Below are 23,513 nucleotides of genomic sequence, written 5' to 3' on the forward strand. Positions count from 1 at the left end.
AATACACTGAGGCTTGGTAAAGTAATCGAAGAACCCAAGTAATGTTTTTATCCCTACATGGATTCTTCAACCATCTGACTTCAGCTTCAAAGGTAGAAGGATCGGAGGAGAAAGATGGAGTTTACCAGTGAAGTGATGCCAAACATCCTTCGCATACGAGCAATCAAAAAACAGGTGTTGACGAGATTCATCCATAGAGCTGCAAAGAAGACAAGTAGATGGAACCGCAAAATAACAACTGATGGGGAAGGTAAACAAGATTTTAACAGCTGAATAATGGGATTCCGGCTCCTACTATTAGCCAACCACCACTGACCTCCCCTTATCGCATCCGCCACAACCGCAGAGATAGGTAACCCTGTTACTCGAGGTCCCGAATCCCCTGTGAAGTCCACTAGTGGACCAAGAGAAGTCCAATTGTCTGTCCAGAACTTACACGTAATACCAGATCCCACTTCGCAAATGATGAACGGTTTAGCCAACGGTCTAAGCTTACAGAGGTTACGCCAGATCCAACTACCTAAAGCCGACCCATTAAGATCCCAAAAACATTGGTCTAAGCTTTCATGGTTCTTGGCCTCTGCATCTTCCAATAACGACTGTAACTTTCCCAGCTAGTTCAGAAACTTGCTCATCAGGTCCCTGCAATCGTTGAGACTCTCTACTCAGAAGCTCCCAAAGCTTCTGAACTCCAAACGAGACCAACTGCTTCAGCCATAACTACTCTGCTACTCCCCCACACCTATTACAAAATAGCAACACCAAGGGTAAAGATTCTTCTACATAAAATCATCTTTTATAACATGGAGAAGGTTTTTTCTAACTTTTACTAGCATTGCAATATTTGGAATTCTCTTTAACTATTTTGTCCTCAATTATTTTCACTTAGTTTTTTTTAATTATTTTAATCCATAAGTTTTACAAAATTAAGTTAACATTAATTCCCAAAAAAATAATTTTTATACATTTGACATGTATTTTTAAATCTGATTTCATATCTAATTAAGTTCTTTTACCAAAAATCTTATTCATTCATTTATCTCATAATTGATATAAAAAATTCTACATAATTTTTCTATATTGTATTTGATTTGTCTTTCATTATATAAAGTTACAAAAGTATCTGACTATTTTATAATAAAATATACTATTACATAATTGATACATCTATTTAAAAACATTTATTTTTTTTTTTTTGTAATTTTTATAAACATTAATTATTACACATTAAAAAATCATAGAACCTTTCCTTTCATTAAGTGAATAGACAATTCAAATAGTCAGCTCCACGAAAATTCTTTTAATTTAAGAAATTAAGAACATCTATATTAAACATTTTTGAAGTACATTTTGTGTTATGTCCTTTTACTTTTGTTTATTTAAAAAGTTATTTACAACATTAACTCCTAAATTTTTTCAAAAACTAACATTACTCCAAATTTTGTTTCCTAAATATTTTACATTTCATTCGTACTACAAAAATAACATCAATCAATATGGAAATAGGAACTATCATATAATTAATCATACATTCTCTTGTGTTTTGAAGATATTTTATATCTGAATCCTTCGCAAACAAAGAAAACTTTGATTCCCATTTTATTTTCCAAAACTTTTGAGTTTTGATTCTTAAAGTAAAAAAGACTTTGATTGACATTTATTTTAATATTATAATTAACATATATAAACTTAATAATTTTTTATAATTATTATGAATATGTAAAATTAAAAAAGTCTAAAATACTATATAATGTGGTTATATAGTAGATGAGTTATAAAGAGGACATGTTGGAATTGATAAATATTATTAAATTTGTGTTACATCCTCATTTAATTATTTATCAACACTACTAATATTAAAATATTTGTCATAAAATCTTAACTAAGATTGTGTAAAATAATTAAATCACTAGGAAAAATGTGACTTAATCACAGCGTATAATTTACTGATTATGTATTTAGATTCTTTATTTTTTGTTATAATAATTAAAAATCAATGTAGAATCTCAAACAGTAAACAAAACAAACTAAATATAACAAACAAATGGTAATGAAGTGTAGTGCGGGTAAAAAAATAATAAACATTTAGCCGCACAACAACCAGAAAATTTAGTTATAACTCTATTTACACAAAACATCCAAAATTTAACAAATATATAAAACATAAAATATAAATTATAATAATTATTATATGCTCGCGGTGTACCGAATCCATATTGGCACCAAGCAAGAGCGACATCTCCGGAGATATTTCTCCGAACTCTTCCTAAAAGCTTTGGAACCTCAAGATTTGCGAACACTACACAAGGTGGAGAGCCCTGGCCGATTCCTCATCACTTGTTCTATCAATGGAGTTAAATTTTGAAGATGCATTATGTGATTCGGGTTCATGTATCAACAACATGTCAACCGATGCTGCTAAGAAGATAGGCTTGAGACACTTACAACCTTCGGACATACGCATAGGACTCGCCAACTCTTTATTCACAATACCCGAAGGAATGGTCCAAGACATTCATGTGAGAGTTGGAATTTGCAATGTTCCAACCGACTTTCAAGTTATCAATTCTGAGAAAGGAAATTTTACACCACTTATCCTTGGAGGCGCATTCCTAACCACAGCTGGAGCCGTCATGGACTGGCCTAACCGAAGAATGACTCTGTGATAACTCTCTAGTTTACATGTTTTTAACATCCTTTTTTGTCCATATTTTGCATTGTTCATACCCTTAACTTAGCCTTTTTAGGTCATTAATTGTAGGAATTCACTTTTAGGCCATTTAGGGTGTTGCATTTTTGCATTTGCATATTTTGGATGAAAACAAGTGCTTAAGAGCCTAAAATGGGGAAAAACAAGGACAAACCTGAGCATGTACCCGAAGGAGCCATCGAGCTGGAAGAACAAGTCCGAACCCCAACACGATCGAGGAGGATCTAAGAGCCGGAAGAACAACCCGAAGATCTATCCGAGGAGTAACCTGACTTCATCCTCGTGTACCCCATCGAGTGGACCATCAGACAGGTCTGGGAAGTTAGGTCAAAGGGGTTTCCATATATAAATCCCTCCTCTCCTTCCTCGCAAACGAGCACGCCGCAGACCCTCAAACCAGAGAGCGAGAGCTTCTGTGAGAGAACTGAGCGACTCAAACACTTTTCCCTTTTGTTTTAGATTTTATTTTCATAACTTTTTTATCATTTCTTTTAGATTTCTTTCTTGTACTCTTATCCCTCTACTTTATCTTTTAATATAATGCAATTTTCTTTCATATTTGTTGTTATGTTTCTTGCTATGATTTCCGAGTAGTGAAGTAAAGCTTCTAGGGATGGGATAGATGATTTTTGTGTTCTTGATCGGTTAGGATGTCTTATTTGATTGAATATGTTTAATACATTTCCTTCTAGATTGGTGTTCTTAATGCTGTCAACAAACCGAGAGGGTGAGATTAGATCTAAGGTGTTTTACCACCGAGAGGTGTAAATGAGATGCTTGAATCAACCAATGCTAGAGGTTTACTCACTTAGCTTAAGAGATTAGATGAGTAAGGGGTTTACTGACAATAATGAATCGGATCTTAATGCATGCTTGGTCATGTTTCTCCAACGAGAGTTGGGTAGGGGAGTGATAAAGGTTGATTGTTTCTATCACATGAGTGTTTTAACAAGATTTTAGAGATTCATTGTCTAGGAAATATTTGCTTGAGGCATGTAAGGCATCTGCACTGGTTAGGAACACTTAGGATTCGATTACCCCATCCTTAGAAGCTTTTGTATTTTATTTGCTTGCATTTTCATTCATCACTCGATCTCTTACTCGATCAGGTACATGATAACCTGCATCGAGTAACCGCTCGAGTTGTTCATATTTCATTTGCTTACTCGATCACCCCACCTGATCCTGTACTCGAATGCTTGCATCGAGTGCTTAGGTCGTGTGGTTCTTTGTTTATATTCTTTTCTTTTATTATTTTAGGATTGTTAGATAAAACTCATAATTGCTTGGCTTGACTTGCATTGTTCTGATTGCATCCTTCCTGCTAGCATAAACAACCATTTGGATAGATAACCCTTTGTACTACAACAGCATAGGGAATTGATACCCTGGGTGAAAAACTGGCTATCAATTTGGCGTCGTTGCCATTTGGTTGATTTTATTTTTCTACGCTTAGGATTTCAGCACTTGCTAGATCAAGTTCTTTTGTTTATATTGGTTCGGAGTCAGACTTGTTTGCTTTCGTTCTTGTTTGTTTTCAATCTCAGGTACAGCCTGAGCACCCACCCGACCCGTCACTCGATCACCTGGATCGAGTAGACTCTCGTGTACACACTCGCTTACTTTCTTGTGCATGCAAACACGATCCAAAGGTAGCCATAACCTGAGTCCTTTCATCGACAACATCGACAGACCAAGGCTACTCATACAACAACAAGTTCAACCGCAACCAGCAATCATTGAGGAGACAATGAACAATCAAAACAGTCCACCAGCTCCTCAAGCAAGGACCAACATAGGAGCAGGAGATGCTCCATCTACTCACACTCAAAGGAATGACATTGTGCCACCTGCTATCCAAAACAACAATTTTGAGATCAAGAGTAGTCTCATCCAGATGATACAGAGTAATAAGTTTCATGGATTGCCAATGGAGGACCCATTGGATCATATGGATGAATTTGATAGGCTCTGTAGCCTCACAAAGATAAATGGAGTTAGTGAGGATGGATTCAAACTCAGGCTTTTCCCATTCTCCTTGGGAGACAACACACATCTGGGAAGCGTGCAAGAAGGCATTCCTGGCCAAATTCTTCTCCAACTCCAGAACCGCAACGCTGCGAAATGACATTTCCAGCTTTGTTCAGAAAAACAATGAAACGTTCAGTGAAGCTTGGGAACATTTCAAGGGATACACTACCAGATGTCCTCATCACGGCTTCTGCAATGCTTCATTGCTGAGTACACTTTACAGAGGAGTGGTTTCCAAGATAAGAATGTTGCTGGACACCGCTAGCAATGATAACTTCCTCAACAAAGATGTTGATGAAGGTTGGGACCTAGTGGAGAACTTGGCTCAATCTGATGGGAATTACAATGAGGAGTACGACCACAATGTGCGATCTACAAGAGAGGAAGATGCCAAGTACAAGAGGGACATGAAAGCCCTCAATGACAAGCTTGACAAGCTCCTCAACCAGCAGCAGCATGTTCATGCAATATCAGAGGAAGAGCAATTTTTACAACAAGATGGGGAGACTGTAAAAAGAGAGGATGTTAACTACATCAACAACCAAGGAGGATACAACAAAGGGTACAAAAACTACAAGACGAATCCGAATATGTCTTACCGAAACCCGAATGTTGCCAATCCTCCGGACCAAACTTACCCATCTGCAGTTCAAGGGAACCAGGTCCAACAGAAACCTTTTGTCCAGTACAATCAAGGCTATGCACCTAAGCAACAGTACTCTGGAAACTACAACCAACCACCTGGATTCCAACAACATCACGGCCCGCAAAACTAATTATAAGAGGCTGAGTTACGCGGTCTACTTCAGCAAATGATTCAGAATCAGGCTTCAGCAGCTATGGACATCGCAAAACGGTTTGCAGAGATAAGCAACAAGATCGACTCAGGATACAATGATTTGAACGCCAAGTACGAATCGCTCAATACTAAGGTTAGATACCTAGAAGGCCACCACCACAACCAACCCGCTCCAAATATCAAACAACTCCCAGGAAAAGCTGTTCAAAACCCTAAGGATTATGCCACTGCCCAAGCCATCTTCCTTGATGATGACTATGAGGATTACCTCACTGAGGACAGTGATGTTCAAGATGGGGAGGATATGGATCACTCAATGATAAATGAGGCCAAGTACTACATATCCGAGTATGAACCCGAGCCTTCACCCGAGGAGACTGATCAAGTTGATGATCGAGCACTGGTTGGAGGATCACAAATTGAAGAACCACCCGAAGGAGAACCCGATGACCTACCCGATGAGGGTGATCGGATGATTCATCGAGTAGATGTTGAAATGAGAGGTCAGCCTCAACTACCTGTAGCAGCAGAAGGGGAGCTAGAGGAAAGGTTCAATGCTGCACTTGACATCCAACTGGAGGCGCTTGCAGAGCGTATGGCCAAGCGTAGAACTCCACCTCCTAAGCTTTTGCCACCACACGAACTTCGAGAGGAATCCGCCAAGGAGGCAGCTCGGCTGGAGAATGAGGTTAAGGAGGCTGTCAAGGAGATTGGGTTTGAAATTCTCAAGAGTGGAGTGTGCTTAGATCCTGAGCTGCGAATCGAGGAAAAATTAGAGGATCCTGGCTCCTTTACTTTGCCATGCTCGATAGGACTCCGAATTTTCAAGAATTGCTTGTGCGACCTTGGAGCTTCAGTTAGCATTACACCATTGTCAGTTGCCAACAAGATGGGATTCACCAGTTTTAAACCAAGTAGTCTGTATTTGGTTATAGCTGATAGAACAGTCAGACATCCTATTGGGATCCTAGAAGACTTACCACTCAGGATTGGAAGGGGGGAAGTTCATACTGATTTCATGATCCTTGATATGGATAAGGAACCAGACGATCCGCTGATCCTAGGAAGACCATTCTTGGCAACAGTAGGTGCTGTGATCGAGGTAAAGCAAGGCAAGATCAGAATAGAGCATGGGGAGCACTTCAAGATGGAGTTTGATGTGAAGAAGGGGATTAAGAGGCCAACCATTGATGGTCAAGCTTTTTCCACTAAGACAAAGCAGAAAAGTCAAACATCTTGAGGAAGTCAACACCACATTTGCCTTGGAACCTGGACAAAACCTGGAGAATCAGTTAAACCAGCTTGCTACAGTGGAGAGGATTTCAAAACCTCTCCCTCAAGGATCCCATGATTAAGGAGCATGAAGAGTAAAGCTTAGTGACTTTAAACAAGCTCACTTGGGAGGAAGTCCCAAAGGTATCTTCTATTTAATTTTCTTTTATTTTATTTGTTTTAAATCTTGTTTTCTATTTTTGCAAATTTATTTATAAAAAAAAAAAGGAAGAGTAAAAAAGGAAAAATTAAAGGAACCTCAGGGCCAACCCGACACCGTACTCGACGCGCCTGATCGTGTCCCTGCTCGGGTGGCGAGTGGAGTACGAATTCCACAAGCCAAGCCCACTCTCGGCGAAGCCCACCAACCAACCCTACTCTATTTAAGGGTTTCGAACCTTTCCTCCTCAGCAGCAGTGATAAGTCTCTCTACCCTAGAGCTTTTTGTTTTTCTTACTTTCTATTCTCTCTCAAACTCGAGTGACTTTCGATTTTTCTTTGGGAACTAACCCTATTAACCTCGAGGCATAGTTGTTTTTTCTTCTCAAGGATTTGACAATGGAGCCACACACGAAAACCTACCAAAGGAAGGGGAGAAGATCGACCTCCACCGCTGCTACAACCGGAGGTGATGCCGTCGAACCTCGAGAATCTCAAGGAAGAGGAAACGTTCCGCATTCCCAACCGCTGGCTGGACGTTTTGCTTCCCCAACCCGATGCTCAACCCGATCATCCACCCGATCCGGTGCTCGAGCAACCGATCATGTACACCATCGAGTTCGCTCACCTAGTCCGATGGCGAGTGCTGTTCGCCGATCTCCTCGACGTAGGAACCTGTCTACGTCCCAGAGAACCGTTACCGACCCCATGGAGGTCGATTCTGATGCTGATGGAGAAGAGCCAGAGGAGATCCAAACGTCGCGGCTAAGGAGCAGAGCTTCGGTTGCAAGAGGAAAGAGACCAGCTTCTGAGAAGGCTGAGAAGATAGCTGAGATAGCAGCTGAGGAAGAGGATCATGACGCAGAGGAGGAGCAGAGAGAAGAACACGCCAAGCCTCGCGGAGGCTGAAGCAGAACGAGGTTGAGACTCCGACAAAACTCTTCAAAGTTTTCCGGAAGATGAGCTTCGTTGGTACCCGATACCCTCACCGTGAGACAATGAAGCAGTTGGGCATCGCTAGAGATGTCGAGTTCTTGAAGCTTATGAGGAGGAAACGGTCCACTTTCTCTCCACACTTCGGTTGCATTACTTTGAGGACCACCCAACCCTACTACCCGATGGGGGGATCGGGTTCATCACCTTCTCTGTGAGAAACAAGGAGTACCGGCTCACTTTCAAGGAGATGGAGAAGCTGTATGGTTTCAAAGCTGGTAATGGAGAAGGAATGGAGGTTAGCAAGGAGGAAATGAGGTCTTTTTGGCTGACAATAGGAGATAAGCTCCCCTACAAGTCCACAAGCTCCAAATCCGCTCAAATAAGGAGCCCTATCTTGAGGTATTTTCACAAGTCCCTCGCATGCACTCTTTTTGCTAGAAAGGAGACTGGGAATGTGAATGATCACGAGCTTCAGCTGCTTGATATTGCATTATGTGGAGTTTTGGACAATTCTAGGGATGGTACACCGCTAGTTGGAGATGTTGTGGATACTAGCATGGTGTTTGTGCTGCTCGATCAGTTCCTCTACCTCAAGTCATGGGCCGTTAAGAGAAGAGAAGGAGGCGGAGAGATCTCCATTGGAGGATTGGTCACACCGATCTTGGTGGCATGCGATGTGCCCTTGAAGGGAGTGGTACACGATCCCAGATGGCTGGACGTAGACTACCTCGTGCTGGCAAGATTTTTGGCCTATGGGAGGCCTAACGACATGACGCTCTTCAAGTTAGTCCACCCAACCGCCGGAACCGCCCAAATGATCCTACCCAATGTAATGTGCACCAAGGTTCGGCTAGGAGACAACATCGACTTTGCACCGCCTTTGGAGGAGTTGTACAACCCGGAGGAGGAGTCCGAAGCTGAGAAGAGAGAGGAAACCGGTTAAAGACAGGGAGATAACTCGAAAGATTTCGATTTTGAGGAGTATGTGTGCTCTCAAAAGCAACCGGTTGGGGTGAGGGAAGCCCACAAGAGTATCAGATGGCTGGAGAGGATGAACAAGTATTTCGTGAGAAAGGTGAAGGATCTCACCGGTTCGGTGAAGACTATGGGAGGTCAGATCAGAGAGCTGCAAGACAAGGCAAGTTGTGCCTCAGCTCCTAACTCGGCATACACACCAACTTGGATGGGGAGAAGCGGACCGCTAGGAGGCACTCGAGGATTGCCACCTCCAGAACCTTACCGAGCATCATCATACGAACCCCAAGCAGAGGGAGATGTCACCCAATCAGAAGCATCGCGAAGAAGCCATTCAGACGCCTATCCGACGCCTTACCAGATGCCATACACGATGCCTTATCCGATGCACCCATCGAGCACACAATTGGGTGATTACTCAGGACTCTTCCCTCCGCCTTACCAGATGCCATACATGATGCCTTATACGATGCACCCTGCGAGTGGCTATACGGGTGATCATTCTGGACCTCTTCCGCCATACCCATCATACTACCCGATGCCCTACCCGATGAGCTACGCGGTACCCTCTCGATCAACCCCTCGGATGCTGGTCCGAGTAAGTCGTCCGTGCATATCACCGAGGTCTCTGACGAGAAAACACCGGCACTTGCTGAAGCCGGAGATGACCCTGGCTACACGTTGGCGAGTATGGAGGCTGCTGCAACATCCTTCTTCACCAACCCATGAGGTACCACTTTAGTCCGATCTTCGTAAATAACATTACATTTAGTTTATTTCATCTTGTGTGATTCTTGGATTCTTTTTCTAACTTTTATTTACACAGAGAATATGTAATTCAAGTTTGGGAGAGGGTCCAGAATATTTTTAACTTTGTGTTTTATTTTCTTAATTTTCTTATTTTAAATTTTTGCATGCTAGTTTTATTCATTTGAGTCTGCATCTATGTGCATTGAAAATCCCAAAAAACTTTGAAATTTAAGAAAAAAAAAAAAGAGTGTTCATGTAGTTGCATTCCCATATTAGGATTGAGTCTAGTTTGTTTCATATAGGATTGTTGCATATGCATCTTAGGGGACAATGATTAAAATTATCTTGTTTAAAATCAAACCTTAGGATTGAAGCTATAGCCTTTAATCACAGTTCATTGTTGCTAGATCAATCTTTGGAAAAAAATGAAAAATCTTTGCTTAGATCCTTGTGTCGTTTGAATGCTTCCTCCACTTGTTTGAACATCGGAACATCTCTATATTATTGGATTTAATTTGAACTTTAATTGTCTTGCTTATGGAACTTGAATACTTGCTCATGGTAACTCTAAATTCGGGTTAGCACTCCATTTTACCAATCTTTTTCGTTTAACCCGATTTATTTGTCCTACCCATGAACCCAAACCTTTCTTTCAAACCTTTTTGTGAATTGTTGAGTGAGGCCTTTTTCATTGTGTTATAGGTTGTGAAACCTTGAGAGTATTGAGAACGACAAAGAACTGCCTCTTGATATAGCTAAGTTAGAATTTGAACTAGCTAATAGATTCGGTTTTGAAAGATAGGTGGTTAGTATGTTTATTTGGGGTTGGGTTGAGGAATATATAAAAAAAAAAAGAGAAGTCCCTAAGGTTAGAATCAATTAGGTCTAAGTCTCTAAGTAAAAAAATAAATAAATAAGAGAAAACGTGTTTGCTATAGTCTCCTAGAATGAAAGAAAAATATATATATATATATATATATATATATATACATATTAGGAGTTTAGCAAAGAAAAAAAAAAAAAAAGAGCTAGAAGTTTAAAGTTTAAACCTTAGGGAGTAAAAAAAAAAGAAGAAGAGTTAAAATCAAGGATGTAGGTAGTATAATTCTAGGGGTTTGATAAAAAAAAAAAAGAAAAGAAAGTGCATGAGAAAAGGGTAGATTATCAAGAGTTAAGCTTTGTATGCCCAATTTGTTCTCAATCTTAGATAATTTTCACAACTGTCTAGCATTTCTTCTTTTGAGAGAAAACCACCCAAAGAATTTGTTTGAAACTACCTTACTAAAAAGCCTTACCCTTGAAACCGATTGAGCTTGATTCACCTTCCATTTGCAAGAATTCGCCAAACACTTAATTCCATGTGAAAGAGATGTTCTTTACTTTTAGATGGAGGTTGAACTAGATCGATGCACGGTAATAAGCATAGAAAAATATTTGTAAGTATGTTGATTGATCTTAGCACCATTAAACTATCTTCAAGGACTATTGCTTGAAACCTTCGCTTAGCATATAAAGGTTATGAGTCCCCATTTTCAAACCGCACCCTCCTACTTCCTTGCTAGAGGACTAGCAAGATTTAAGTTTGGGGGTCTGATAACTCTCTAGTTTCCATGTTTTTAGCACCTTTTTTGTCCATATTTTGCATTGTTCATACCCTTAACTTAGCATTTTTAGGTCATTAATTGTAGGAATTCACTTTTAGGCCATTTAGGGTGTTGCATTTTTGCATTTGCATATTTTGGATGAAAACAGGTGCTTAAGAGCCTAAAATGGGGAAACATAAGGACAAACCTGAGCATGTACCCGAAGGAGCCATCGAGCTGGAAGAACAATTCCGAACCCCAACACGATCGAGGAGGATCCAAGAGCCGGAAGAAAAACCCGAAGATCTATCCGAGGAGTAACCCGACTTCATCCTCGTGTACCCCATCGAGTGGACCATCGGGCAGGTCTGGGAAGCTAGGTCAAAGGGGTTTCCATATATAAACCCCTCCTCTCCTTCCTCGCAAACGAGCACCCTGCAGACCCTCAAATCAGAGAGCGAGAGCTTCTGTGAGAGAACTGAGCGACTCAAACACTTTTCCCTTTCGTTTTAGATTTTATTTTCATAACATTTTATCATTTCTTTTAGTTTTCTTTCTTGTACTCTTATCCCTCTACTTTATCGTTTAATATAATGCAACTTTCTTTCATATTTGTTGTTATGTTTCTTGCTATGATTTCCGAGTAGTGAAGTAAAGTTTCTAGGGATGGGATAGATGATTTTATGTTCTTGGTCGTTTAGGATGTCTTAGTTGATTGAATATGTTTAATACATTTCCTTCTAGATTGGTGTTCTTAATGTTGTCAACAAACCGAGAGGGTGAGATTAGATCTAAGGTGTTTTACCACCGAGAGGTGTAGATGAGATGCTTGAATCAACCAATGCTAGAGGTTTACTCACTTAGCGTAAGAGATTAGATGAGTAAGGGGTTTACTGACAATAATGAATCGGATCTTAATGCCTGCTTGGTCATGTTTCTCCAACGAGAGTTGGGTAGGGGAGTGATCAAGGTTGATTGTTTCTATCACGAGAGTGTTTTAACAAGATTTTAGAGATTCATTGTCTAGGAAATATTTGCTTTAGGCATGTAAGACATCTGTAATGGTTAGGAACACTTAAGATTCGATTACCCCATCCTTAGAAGCTTTCGTATTTTAATTGCTAGCATTTTCATTCATCACTCGATCTCTTATTCGATCAGGTACATGATAACTTGCATCGAGTAACCCCTCGAGTTGTTCATATTTCATTTGCTTACTCGATCACCCCACCCGATCCTATACTCGAATGCTTGCATCGAGTGCTTAGGTCGTGTGGTTTTTTGTTTATATTCTTTTCTTTTATTATTTTAGGATTGTTAGATAAAACCCATAATTGCTTGGCTTGACTTGCATTGTTCTGATTGCATCCTTCCTGCTAGCATAAACAACCATTTGGATTGATAACCCTTTGTACTACAACTACATAGGGAATTGATACCCTGGATTAAAAACCGGCTATCACTCTGACCAACATCAATGGAGATATTTTCTATGAAGCTAAACCATTCAACCCACCTACTCGAAGATGTAGAGAAGAAGACTATGCAAGAGAGCCACCAGATGCCTACATTGAAGAAAGATCCAAGAGAGCTTGTCTGAGGACAACCCACTCTCCTCACCCTGCTTGCGAAATCAATACTTTTAATATTTTTGCAGTTTAGTTTCAAGTATATAAAAAAAAAAAATAGAAAAATAGAAAATATAAAAGCCAAAAAGAAGGAAGAAGAAGGTCCATGGATTGTCTACACAACTATGTCTAGTGGCAAGCACCACCTACTGACCGACCATGTTCAACCTGACCGAAGCAAGCCGAAGGCGACGGATCAATCACAATCCTCATGTGATTGATGCCGAGAGTCCCCACTAGTTGTACCAACCGTAGCCGATGCCATGTCCTATGTCCGATGTATCGTGTACCATGTCCTGCGTACCACGTACCATGCCCCGCGTACCAAATATGCTGTCCGCGACCGTTCATCCGTGTACCACGAGACAAATTCGAACCACCACCATCCTCACCACCAACCATCACCATTCTTTTGCTTAGATATACTTTTATTATTTTATCATTATTATTGATGGTTTTAGGTTTTTGTTTCAAGGAGGTTACATTTAGAGATATATCAAATACAATTCGAATGAACTTAGCCTAGTTCATACTTGATGTCAAGCAACCAAAGGAAGTACAAACGGTTAGTCACCACATTACCACAGCCGAACTCTAGACAATTTTTGGGCAACCATTAAATGTCTAAGATTCGACAAAACATCATTCCATCAAGGTGACATTGTTCTTAAACCCTACACTTTTCCTTATGATTTTTAATCCTCAACTCTTTCTTTTTTCCCACCAAGGACGGTGTGATTTAAGTCTGGGGGGAACGATATTCCATCCTATACTAATGCTACTTTCTATTTTGTTGACTTGAGACTTTTTTCCACTTTTTACATCAATAATTTTGACATTTTTATCGAGTCACATTTTTTTTTTTGAGTCAAAACTAGTAGGGGATTATGATCTTATTCTAATGGTTTATTTGATTTGGATTAACACTATTATGAATCTTGATTATGCTTGACAACATAACCGAAGTTTGGAAAGACTGTGAGCCGACTCAACAATCCCCAAAGTCCATATTCGATGGATATTCAGATGATCTAATATTGTCTCTAAATTTTATAGGACCTAAACCGGACTTAATTATCAAGCCGAGGGATTTGGTATACATTAGACTAGATCTCTACATTCAAGCCACACAAGACATTGCACTTCTTCAAAAGTATGTTCCCCTCTCTCTTCCCTTCAATACTAAAAAAAAAATAATGAAAAAAAGAAAAAAAGAATAAGGATATAGGTAGCAAATAAGTGAGCCAAGGGATGTCGCGTAAATCCATGCATACTTTGAATTTCATGGAAGCCTGTCCAATATATATATATATATATATATATTAAAAAAACAGCAAGGGATCTATAAAATAAAATAAAATGATACCCTAGAAATTAGGGAAAAATAAATCTTTTGGAAGTGAGAAAAAGGAGAGGAAAGGAATCATACGAAGAAAGTCTTGGCTTGAAGGGAGTCGACAAACCTTTGATCGATTTTCCCTTGGTAAGATTTCACTTTTTATTATTGCTTAATTTATGTAAAGAGGTGACAATGGAGATTCTAGAGACTCTAAAAAATTGTGGGATCAAGGAGCGTTGATGATTCTCATATTGGATTACAAATGGAAGTTCCTAATGTCAAGGCGAAGAAGAGTGCAAATACAATATCCCCAAAGATAAGTGAATTCCCATTATTTTCAAAACCTCTTTTCCATGATTTATTCTGATTATTTGCTTGAGAATAAGCAAAATCTAAGTCTGGGGGAGTTGATAACATCATTATTTTAGCCATTTTAGCTATAGTTTTAGTATGCATTTAGGAAGAGTTTGATATGATTTCAAGGCTTTAATGTCTATTATCAAGTATTTTAGGTTTCAAGAAAGTTTTACAGGTTTTATAGCAAAAAGGACCAAAAAAACAATGAAAATACGTTTCAGGACAGATTCAGAGCTTTAGAGTACGGGAAACTTTTGAAGAATTTCCAGAACTCATATTTTGACGTAATTGGTTACTATGGAAAGCTGAGAGAGTCATCTTTCTCCTCAAAGTAGAATCAAGTCAATCCGTTCACTCACCAGGAAGTTATGTCCGATTTACCGTGACGTGTTATAAACCGACGAGAAGATAAGTTTGAAGCCAAGTGGACATTAATGACGGCCCGATTGGAACCCATCACGGCGGCCCGGCCCGGAGGAGTCATGACGGTCCAGAACATTCCTACGCCGCCCCTTGTCCTGCACTCAACAAGAAAAGACGTTTCCACCTTTACAAAACCCTAAACCTAGACAAAACCCTATAAATTCTCTTCTAAGCCCTAGGGTTTAGAGTGTACCTTTATTGTGCCTCCAAAGTGGCAATGACCAGAATAACAGCAACGAACAGCAGCCCTCTCTCGTCCATCTCTTGAAGCTTTGAAGTTCACCAAACTCTTTTTCTTTCTCTTGTTCGTTTGATACACTAGTTTTCATAAGGAGAAGTCTTTACATCTTGTACTTGATTCTAAGAAGTAATCGCTAAACCTTATTCTTACTATTTATTCTCTTATGTTTATGAATTATTTAAACCTTGCTTTGATGATTCCCTTAAACATGGTAGAGTAGTTTTCTAGTTGGGTTTAAAGGGATAATCAAAGGGGGGAGATGATCTTAGTTTAGGTGGCAATTTTTAGGGTTTGTTAGATTTATATTCTAGTTTATTCTATGCTTTAATTCTAAGTCTTTGCTTAATGCTTTAAGTTTGCCTCATGAAGTAATTATGATTTAAAGTGTGTGTGCATTTGATACTAGGTTTTTTGTGAGTCTATCCTAGCAGGTTCAATTAACCTTATGTGTTGTAGTACTTAAGGTGTCAATCCAAATGGGATGTTGCTAGCAATCAAGATGCAATCAAGATGCAATCAAGATATCACAAGTCAAGCCCATTTAAAAAGAGTGTTTGGCTACCAATCCTAGAATGGTTGAAACACAAAACGGAAATGAACTACAAGATTAGAAACAAACATGCATGACAAGAAGCGAAAATGAATGAGTAAAACAGAAAACGATTCTAAGCATGAACTAGATAGCAAGAACAGAAACGGTCTCAGGAATGCAATATCAATCAAAAAGATAGAAGTCCTAAAGATGGGAGTAATTGATGTCGGTGGAGTATCCTAGTCTTCTGAGTGTTTAACATGTCACAAGCAAACTATCCCTAGACAATGAACATCACGACTTAGCTAATCCAATCTCTTGGCAGAAGCTACTCAGACTGAAAAACTTCCAAAACTAGCTCTCGCTAGAGAAACATGGTTGAACAGGCATGATGAACCATTTCATTCACGTCAACAAACACCTTAGACAACTAATCTCTTAGGCTAGGAATGTAAGTCTCTGACACTAGTTGGTCGGACATTTCATCGAACACCTTTTGGGTGTGGAAATATCTAAGACCTAGTTCCAATTGATCAGAGAGAAACTAGTATTTCTAACTCTAGTCCAGAAGGGAATCATACAAATCAAAGCTTAAACACCCTACATCCTAAGATCCTCCACCTAGTCTATCCCATCCCCAAGAACTCTAACACTACTCAGATCCGAAAATCATCATCAAGGATGCAAACCCAAAAAACATTGAATCAAGCATAGTAAGATAAATAAAAATGAGATGAACAACTTTGCAGAAGAAATCAAATGCAAAAACTCAACGAGATAAAACCTTAAGGAAAAGAACTAAACGAGATAAAATATGTCTTTGTCGAAGACTTAACAAAATGTATATATAGTCCAACATGGAAAGCCCTAAACATAAAACAACAAGGTAAAGAGTCGGTTTAGGAATATCCTGAAGCGTGTGAGACGGAGCGTCTTCCTAACATGTGTGATCGAGTCGGTGTGCGTCCAATGGCTCGATTGGTAAGTGAAAGTGGCTCAAACGGTCTGAGTAGGAGTGGCTTGAGCGGTGTGAGTGAAAGTGGCTCGAGTGTGGTCTGTGAAAGTGGCTCGAGCGTGGTCGGCTCAAAGGAGGTGCAGGGACGTTGGCTCGAGCTTAGAGTGATCAGCATTGCCAAAAGCTTGCATGTGTGCTTGACCTAGCTTAGATGTGTGAGGAGTCATAGGAAGCACATACCCCTTACCTATGGAATCTCATGGATTAGAATCGAACCTACTTAAAATGCTTTGTTCTATGCGTCGTTGCATGCGACAGTTGAGTCTCGGAGTATAGAGATCTTAGACGGTTAGCTTGTGAACTATAAGTTAACGGTTCATTCGTGTTTCGTAGTCCGAGTTTTAGATAAACAAACTAATTCTAAACTTTCCTAGATAGATAGATCATCAAACCCCTGCGATTTCCCTTGATGCCCAACGCTTGTTTTATTTATTTTACTTGCTTTTTATTTACGTTTATTGCTTACTTACGACCGTGACAACCAAAACCCCCATTTTATTGAGTCCTAGCCTTACGTCTCTAAACAACAACTCTCTCTCTGTGAGATCGATCCTTAAATACTACTACCGATTAGTTGTGCACTTGCAGCCGTTGTGTGGTCTTTTTAAGGTAAAATATTTTGAAGCGAAATAAACCACGCATCATAGGGCTCACCCTCCTCTGGCAATGCCAACACTGGCGTAGTAGTCAACATCTCCTAGAGGCTTATGAAGCCCTCCTTCCATGTCAACTTAGCCATCGGTCGTGCCTTGCGTGTGAAACCCTTCACGAATCTCTTGTAGTAACCCGCCAAAAAAAGGAAATCCTGTTCTCCGTGGCATTCGACAGTTTAGGCTAATCCATGATAGCCTGAGACTTCTCTAAATCCACAAAAACTCCCTCTACATACACAATTTGACCTAGAAAATTCATCTCCCTCTTCCAGAAACTGCACTTGCTCAACTTGGCATACAACTTTTGCTCTAGCAGCTTCCCAACACTGCTCTCAAGTGTACTATATGCTTGTCAGGACTCTTAGAGTACACCAGAATATCGTCAATGAAGATGATAACACACACATCCAAAAACTCTTGTAACACATTGTTCATCAACCTCATGAACACTGCTAGTGTGTTAGTCAACCCAAAAGGCATCACCAAGAACTCATAATGCCCATACCTCTTTCTGAAAGCAGTTTTCATCACATTTGCCTCAATTATCAGAATATGGAGATATCCCGACACCAGATCAATCTTGGAGAACCAAGTACCACATCTCAGTTGATCCAAAAACTCATCGATCCTGGGAAGAGGGTACTTGTTCTTCACAGTAACCCGGTTTAGACCCTGATAATCAATGAAGAAGTGGAAATTCCCGTCCTTCTTCTTAACAAACAATATCGGCGCTCCTCACGGTGAAATGCAAGGAGGAATGAATCCTTGCTTAAAAGATACTCCAACTGCGTCTTTGTCTCTGCCATCTCTATTGGAGCCATCCTTTAAGGCGCATTGGATAAAGACATAGTCTCCGGTTCCAGCTGAATCGTGAAATGATTAGACCGATATGATGGTAACTTCTGCAATGACTGAAACACATCCTCAAACCCCTCAACAACCTTAATATCGTTAACCATAGACTGTCCCACTGACTCCAACATCAAGACTCTAACCAGATAGGCCTCACACCCCTTCTCGATCATCTTCTCAGCTTATATGGCGGATATCACGAGACTCCCAGAAGTCGGTCTCACTCCATCAGATACAAACTTCCCTTTTGGATGCTCAAATATCACTCTACCTCGATGAAAATCCATCCCTAGGATAACATCATACAACTCCACGGGACTGAGAATCAAATCCGCTGGCCTTAACTCCCCCATGACCTGAATGTCCACACACAGCATCCATCTAAGGGCAATCAGAAACTCACCACCCACAACTCTGACAACTCTTGTTCAATCTCCTGGATCTCCTCTGATATTGGCGCTCTCGGCGCACTCCAGGGTAATGAAGCAATGGGTTGCTCCAGAATAAAACATGTTGTGGGACCTAAACCCGACTACTAATAAGGTCCATACACAAATCTCATGTGCTAAGAAACCGAACACTTTATGCCAGACATTCGAAAAAATCTCCACAATCAAGTACACCCGCGCCTCCTGCTCAATCTGTGCAATTGACTGCACTCCTGGCTACACTCTATGTTGCACCGCTGCCACCGCTATCTACTGCAACTTGGAACACTTGGGCTTGATGGGCCCAAATACCTCGCAGTGGTAACACACTTGAGCGACCGTCTGAGCTAACATCGAACCACTCCTTTGTCGACAGCTTGCCACCTTGTGATACAAGCTAACGCGTACGAAGCACCCCGCACCCTCGGCCTATGTGTAGCCTCCCACTTCCTCTAGGTTCTCTGTGTAAGCTTTTCGCCCTTGGTAGAACCTCCATGATGCAGAGACCCTATCAGCTGAACCGCTCGACTGATCGTCATGACATGTGCCCAGATGTTCTCCTCGATCTCAACTGCGGTCTCTACGAACTCCGCTCTCGTGGCGTAACTCTGCACTTTGCAATGGACCCCCAAGTCATCATAGAACCGTCATGAACCTCCTAACCTGAGAATCTTCAAACTCCATTGCTTGGCACCCACACACCAGAAGTCGACTGAACTCCACATCGAGCTCACGAACCGACCGAGTCCCCTAAGATAACTACAGAAATTGCACCTCCATACGGTCTAGTTCCTCTCGAGGTAAACACTTACAATTGAACTCCTCCACTAAATCAACCCAGGTCATCTAGCTCTGCGCCCCCCTGCCAGCCACCGACCTACACCATAAGTGTACATCATCTGCTAGGTGGTGGACCTCTATGTCCACCCAATACTCCTCAGGACATCTAAGTGACTGGAAGTTACGTTCCAGCCTCGTACTCCACACATTAGCCATACTAGGGTGGGTACGACCCGAGAAATGCTCTATATGAGAATAACCTTCTGCACCTGCAGCCACTAATTGCTGCAACTCCCGGTAACCACCTCTAACAACTGCGCTAATAAGCCCGCTATGTTATCATCTCCACAAAGGGCTCCACCTACTAGACCCCTGCACTCGAAAGTCCAGTACCACCGGCCAACCCGACACCGACACCGCCCACACCGGCTCCACCAGTGCCTACTGCCCCATAGGCATCACCAGCGCCTATTGCCCCATAGGCACCACCACCGGCCATATTCATGTACCCCTTCTAGAATACCTATGACTTGTCGACGCCCTCAACTATCAAACTTTGTTCCACGGTGTCACTAAAAACTGGGCCTCTGCCCCTTCCGCGTCCACATCCGCATCCACGACCAGGGACAGCACCACCTCTAACCATCTGCACTACCATGAACAGAAGGCTAAGAAAACAATCCAAAACCATACACAAAAACAAAACTTAACGTAAAATCTCATTGAATGCTCGTAGAGGATGTTATAGGACTCCATGCCACACAAAATCGACTAACTCACATAATCAATCTAATACATGCAAATTGAAACATTAACAACAGAAACACCTAGCTATCTCCTTTCAGCCTCAGCCTCATATCTCCACTCCCAGGGACGGATCTCACAAGAACCGGCTAGAAATCTCCAAAACGTCGAGTATTCTCCTTTCATAGCCGACCTTAGGGATTTCCAAAATCCAAAACGCAACAACAAGTGCGTTTAACTCAAGCTGTCCCACAAAAAGAACATTTCAATGACCGATGCACAACCTCCATCGATCGATGCACACCCAAAAATGGGATTTCGGTTCGCAGCCATTACACCTCCAAACCTCGACCAGAACACCTTTTAAAGTTTCCATTGAAATGTCTGAAACGACCCGACCTGTTTTTTCTCAAATAATAATAATAATAATTTTAATTAACTAATTAACTAGTGGTCTCATACCCACTAGCCACCTAACCACAAAAAACCAAAGAGCGGAACATAACAAACACAATACCATTAAACCGATAACCAATCATTCAATCCAACAAACTAACAAAGTCATAAAACATGAACCCAACAACCTAACAATGTTCTAATGACCCAACCTAACAAAAGTCAGACCCCAAACAATGAGCCACTAGAACATTCTCCTCTTCATCACCTTGACTCCACGATCACACTTTGCCTTTACCTGCACCACAACACATATGAGATGCGTGAGTATTTTATAAACACTCCATGAGGCAATCCTCCCAGCAACTAAGCTATACACACAAGAAAATAAGATATCTCTAACCATCAAACATCAATAATTAACCAAACAACAAACCATGCAACTACATCGACCAACACCAACCCATGCATCGACCGTCACCAACTGGGGTCGCATCGACTGACACAAGTTTGCATCGACCGAAACTCACACTGCATCGACTGACGCATGCTCGACATTGCACGAAATCCCTAATTGCATCTATTGACGCCTCCACATGGCATCGACCGATGCTCCTAGGACAAACAGCACCGTCCTTGAATTGCATCGACTGACACACAAAAGTGCAAACGATGCACATGTCGAGCAATACTTGCATCAATCAATGCACATCCCAAGCCGGCATTCCGGTTCGCGGATGTTACAGTGTCTCGTAATTGTATGTTGGCTTTTACGACCATAGGGCGGTTCAGGACGAATGATGAATTTTTTTTGGATGTTATGCTTATTGGCTTATTTCTTTATATTTTATTTATGGTTGTTATTTCGATTACTTGTATGTATAATTTGTAGATGGGAGGATTGCCTCCCTAAGTTTTATTGTTAATATTCATGCATCTCATGTGTGGTGCAGGTATAGGGTGACGTGAAATCATAGGAATGAAGAGGAGAATTATCTAAGATCTAATTTGTATATTGTTGGATTGTTATTATTGTTGGAACCTGGGTTTAAAAGGATATTAGATTGCTGATTTTTATTGATTATAATAAATTAAAGTTGGTTTGGTACTTCTTCCGTTATGCATGTTGGTTTTTTTTAACATTTTCCTGAATTTGGTACCAGACTTAAAAGAATTCTAACGGAGAAACCACAAAAATGTAACATGCTCTTTATATATCGAATTTTAGCACTGAATATCATCGTTTTCTGAAAAGTCAAACTAATTTTGTTGGTGATTAAACTATTGTCGCAAATTTTCCATTAAAAAAAAAAATCCAAATCAAAGGTCAACTAACCAAATATTTTATACTTAGATATTTGCATAATGTCAAACATAATTTATGACTCTTTTTCTGCTTGGCAAATAAGATGATAAGAATAAGATATTTTGTGAAAAAACAAACTCTAGTTAATTTGCCCACATAGTTTGTGGTTCCTGTTATATATATTTCTGTTTAATTATTTTTAAAAAATGACTAATAATTTTATTCAAAATAACTAAACTTCTTCAAACAAAATTAAAATTGATGCGCAAATTCATTTCTTAATAATCAAAATAAGATAAATGCATTACGGTAGAACCTGTAGCCAACAACAATTAACTAGAAAAAAATAAACAAAGACAATATTAATTTTTTTTTCCGAAATGAAGAAAATAAAACACATAAATTTAGAAAACTGAATACTACATTAGAAATATGCTTCTTTTAATTAAAGATTATGGTTAATGTAGGAAGCATAAACACTGGTAGTAGAGGTGGTAGAGGAGGTAATGGAAGGCATTTGATTGGTGATGGCAAGATCAACAGTTGGTTGCTGGTGATACTTATAGTGGTCTATGAAAGGAATTCTAGCATGTCCTCCGGCATAACCCACATTTTGCGCCAGCATCGTATCATTAAATGAGTCAGATTTAAATTCAAATTCATGTTATGATTTAAATCCAAATTCAAATCATGATTCTAAGTCATGTTATTGTAGACTTCTTCTTGAATATGACCATAAAAATTACGTGAAGTATGATATTGAAACGGTTCTTGCAGATTTCGATTCATATTCATATTTTGGTATGGAATATGAGCACAAAAATCTCTAGCAGCACCTATCGCGGCTGTTTTCACATCAACAGCAAAATCTGCAACAGCATGAGGATCTATATCCGCAACTCCAATAGGAAGAGGAGGGAAAGAAGAAGACTCACCATTTTCTACGAGACTTTTCATCCTTTGAGTAAGCTGATTGATATATTGATCAATATAGCGATGCAAATCGTGAAGGTCATTTGCACCATAATGATACTCGGACATCTTTCCTTCAAGACAATCAAACATAAATCGTTTAACTTGTAACTCCAGATTCTCAACTGCCAGTTTGTCTACTTGCTCTTTTGTTTGGTAATACGTATCTTGATCCATCATCTTTTTGGTTCTTGTTGCCATCGACATCTCCATAAACTTCATAGCCACCTCGTGTGCACCTTCCTTTGACGGCCAAACCTCCGGTACCGATTGATACGGACTGTAGATGACCCCACAAGCTTGGACACCACAAAGAGTTGTCAACTCGTGAAGTTTCTTCGTTATCCCTTTCTTCCTCTTCATGAATGTTTTTTTTCTTGATCTCTCATTCGCTATCAAAGATAATTTCAGTTTCCTCATTATCTTTATTTTATTTTGTATGATTTGTCTAGTTTGTTGGCACAAAGATTGTTTATATAGCAACGAAATGGTTTCTCTACTCATTAGGTTTCTTATCACTAAGTCCAAATTATAGGCAATAAATCTTTTATTAATTTTCTATTCGTGTATCTATATCTAGAACCTTATATTTCTGTGTGTAGTTGGTGCATTATCATTAGCTTATTACTTAA

General features: G+C 40.1%; 1 protein-coding gene, 1 non-coding gene and 1 pseudogene across 2 annotated transcripts; 1 reads left to right on the forward strand and 2 right to left on the reverse strand.

Moving 5' to 3' along the window:
- The first annotated feature begins 2,348 nt into the window (after positions 1 to 2,348).
- On the forward strand, positions 2,349 to 2,666 carry LOC147929443 (uncharacterized). The gene has a single exon (XM_087480616.1). The coding sequence runs from the start codon at positions 2,349 to 2,351 to the stop codon at positions 2,664 to 2,666; it is 318 nt and encodes a 105-aa protein (XP_087336742.1).
- Positions 2,667 to 4,824: 2,158 nt separating this feature from the next.
- Positions 4,825 to 4,931, reverse strand: LOC147929444 (small nucleolar RNA R71). Its single transcript, XR_015579030.1, has one exon. It is a non-coding gene; the product is annotated as a small nucleolar RNA R71 (small nucleolar RNA).
- Positions 4,932 to 22,354: 17,423 nt separating this feature from the next.
- LOC104738206 (agamous-like MADS-box protein AGL36 pseudogene) lies at positions 22,355 to 23,301 on the reverse strand (annotated as a pseudogene).
- Between the last annotated feature and the right edge of the window lie 212 nt (positions 23,302 to 23,513).

Source organism: Camelina sativa, chromosome 13 (assembly GCF_030686135.1).
Source record: "Camelina sativa cultivar CO46 ecotype springtype chromosome 13, ASM3068613v1".
In the NCBI taxonomy this organism is placed as follows: Eukaryota; Viridiplantae; Streptophyta; class Magnoliopsida; order Brassicales; family Brassicaceae; genus Camelina; species Camelina sativa.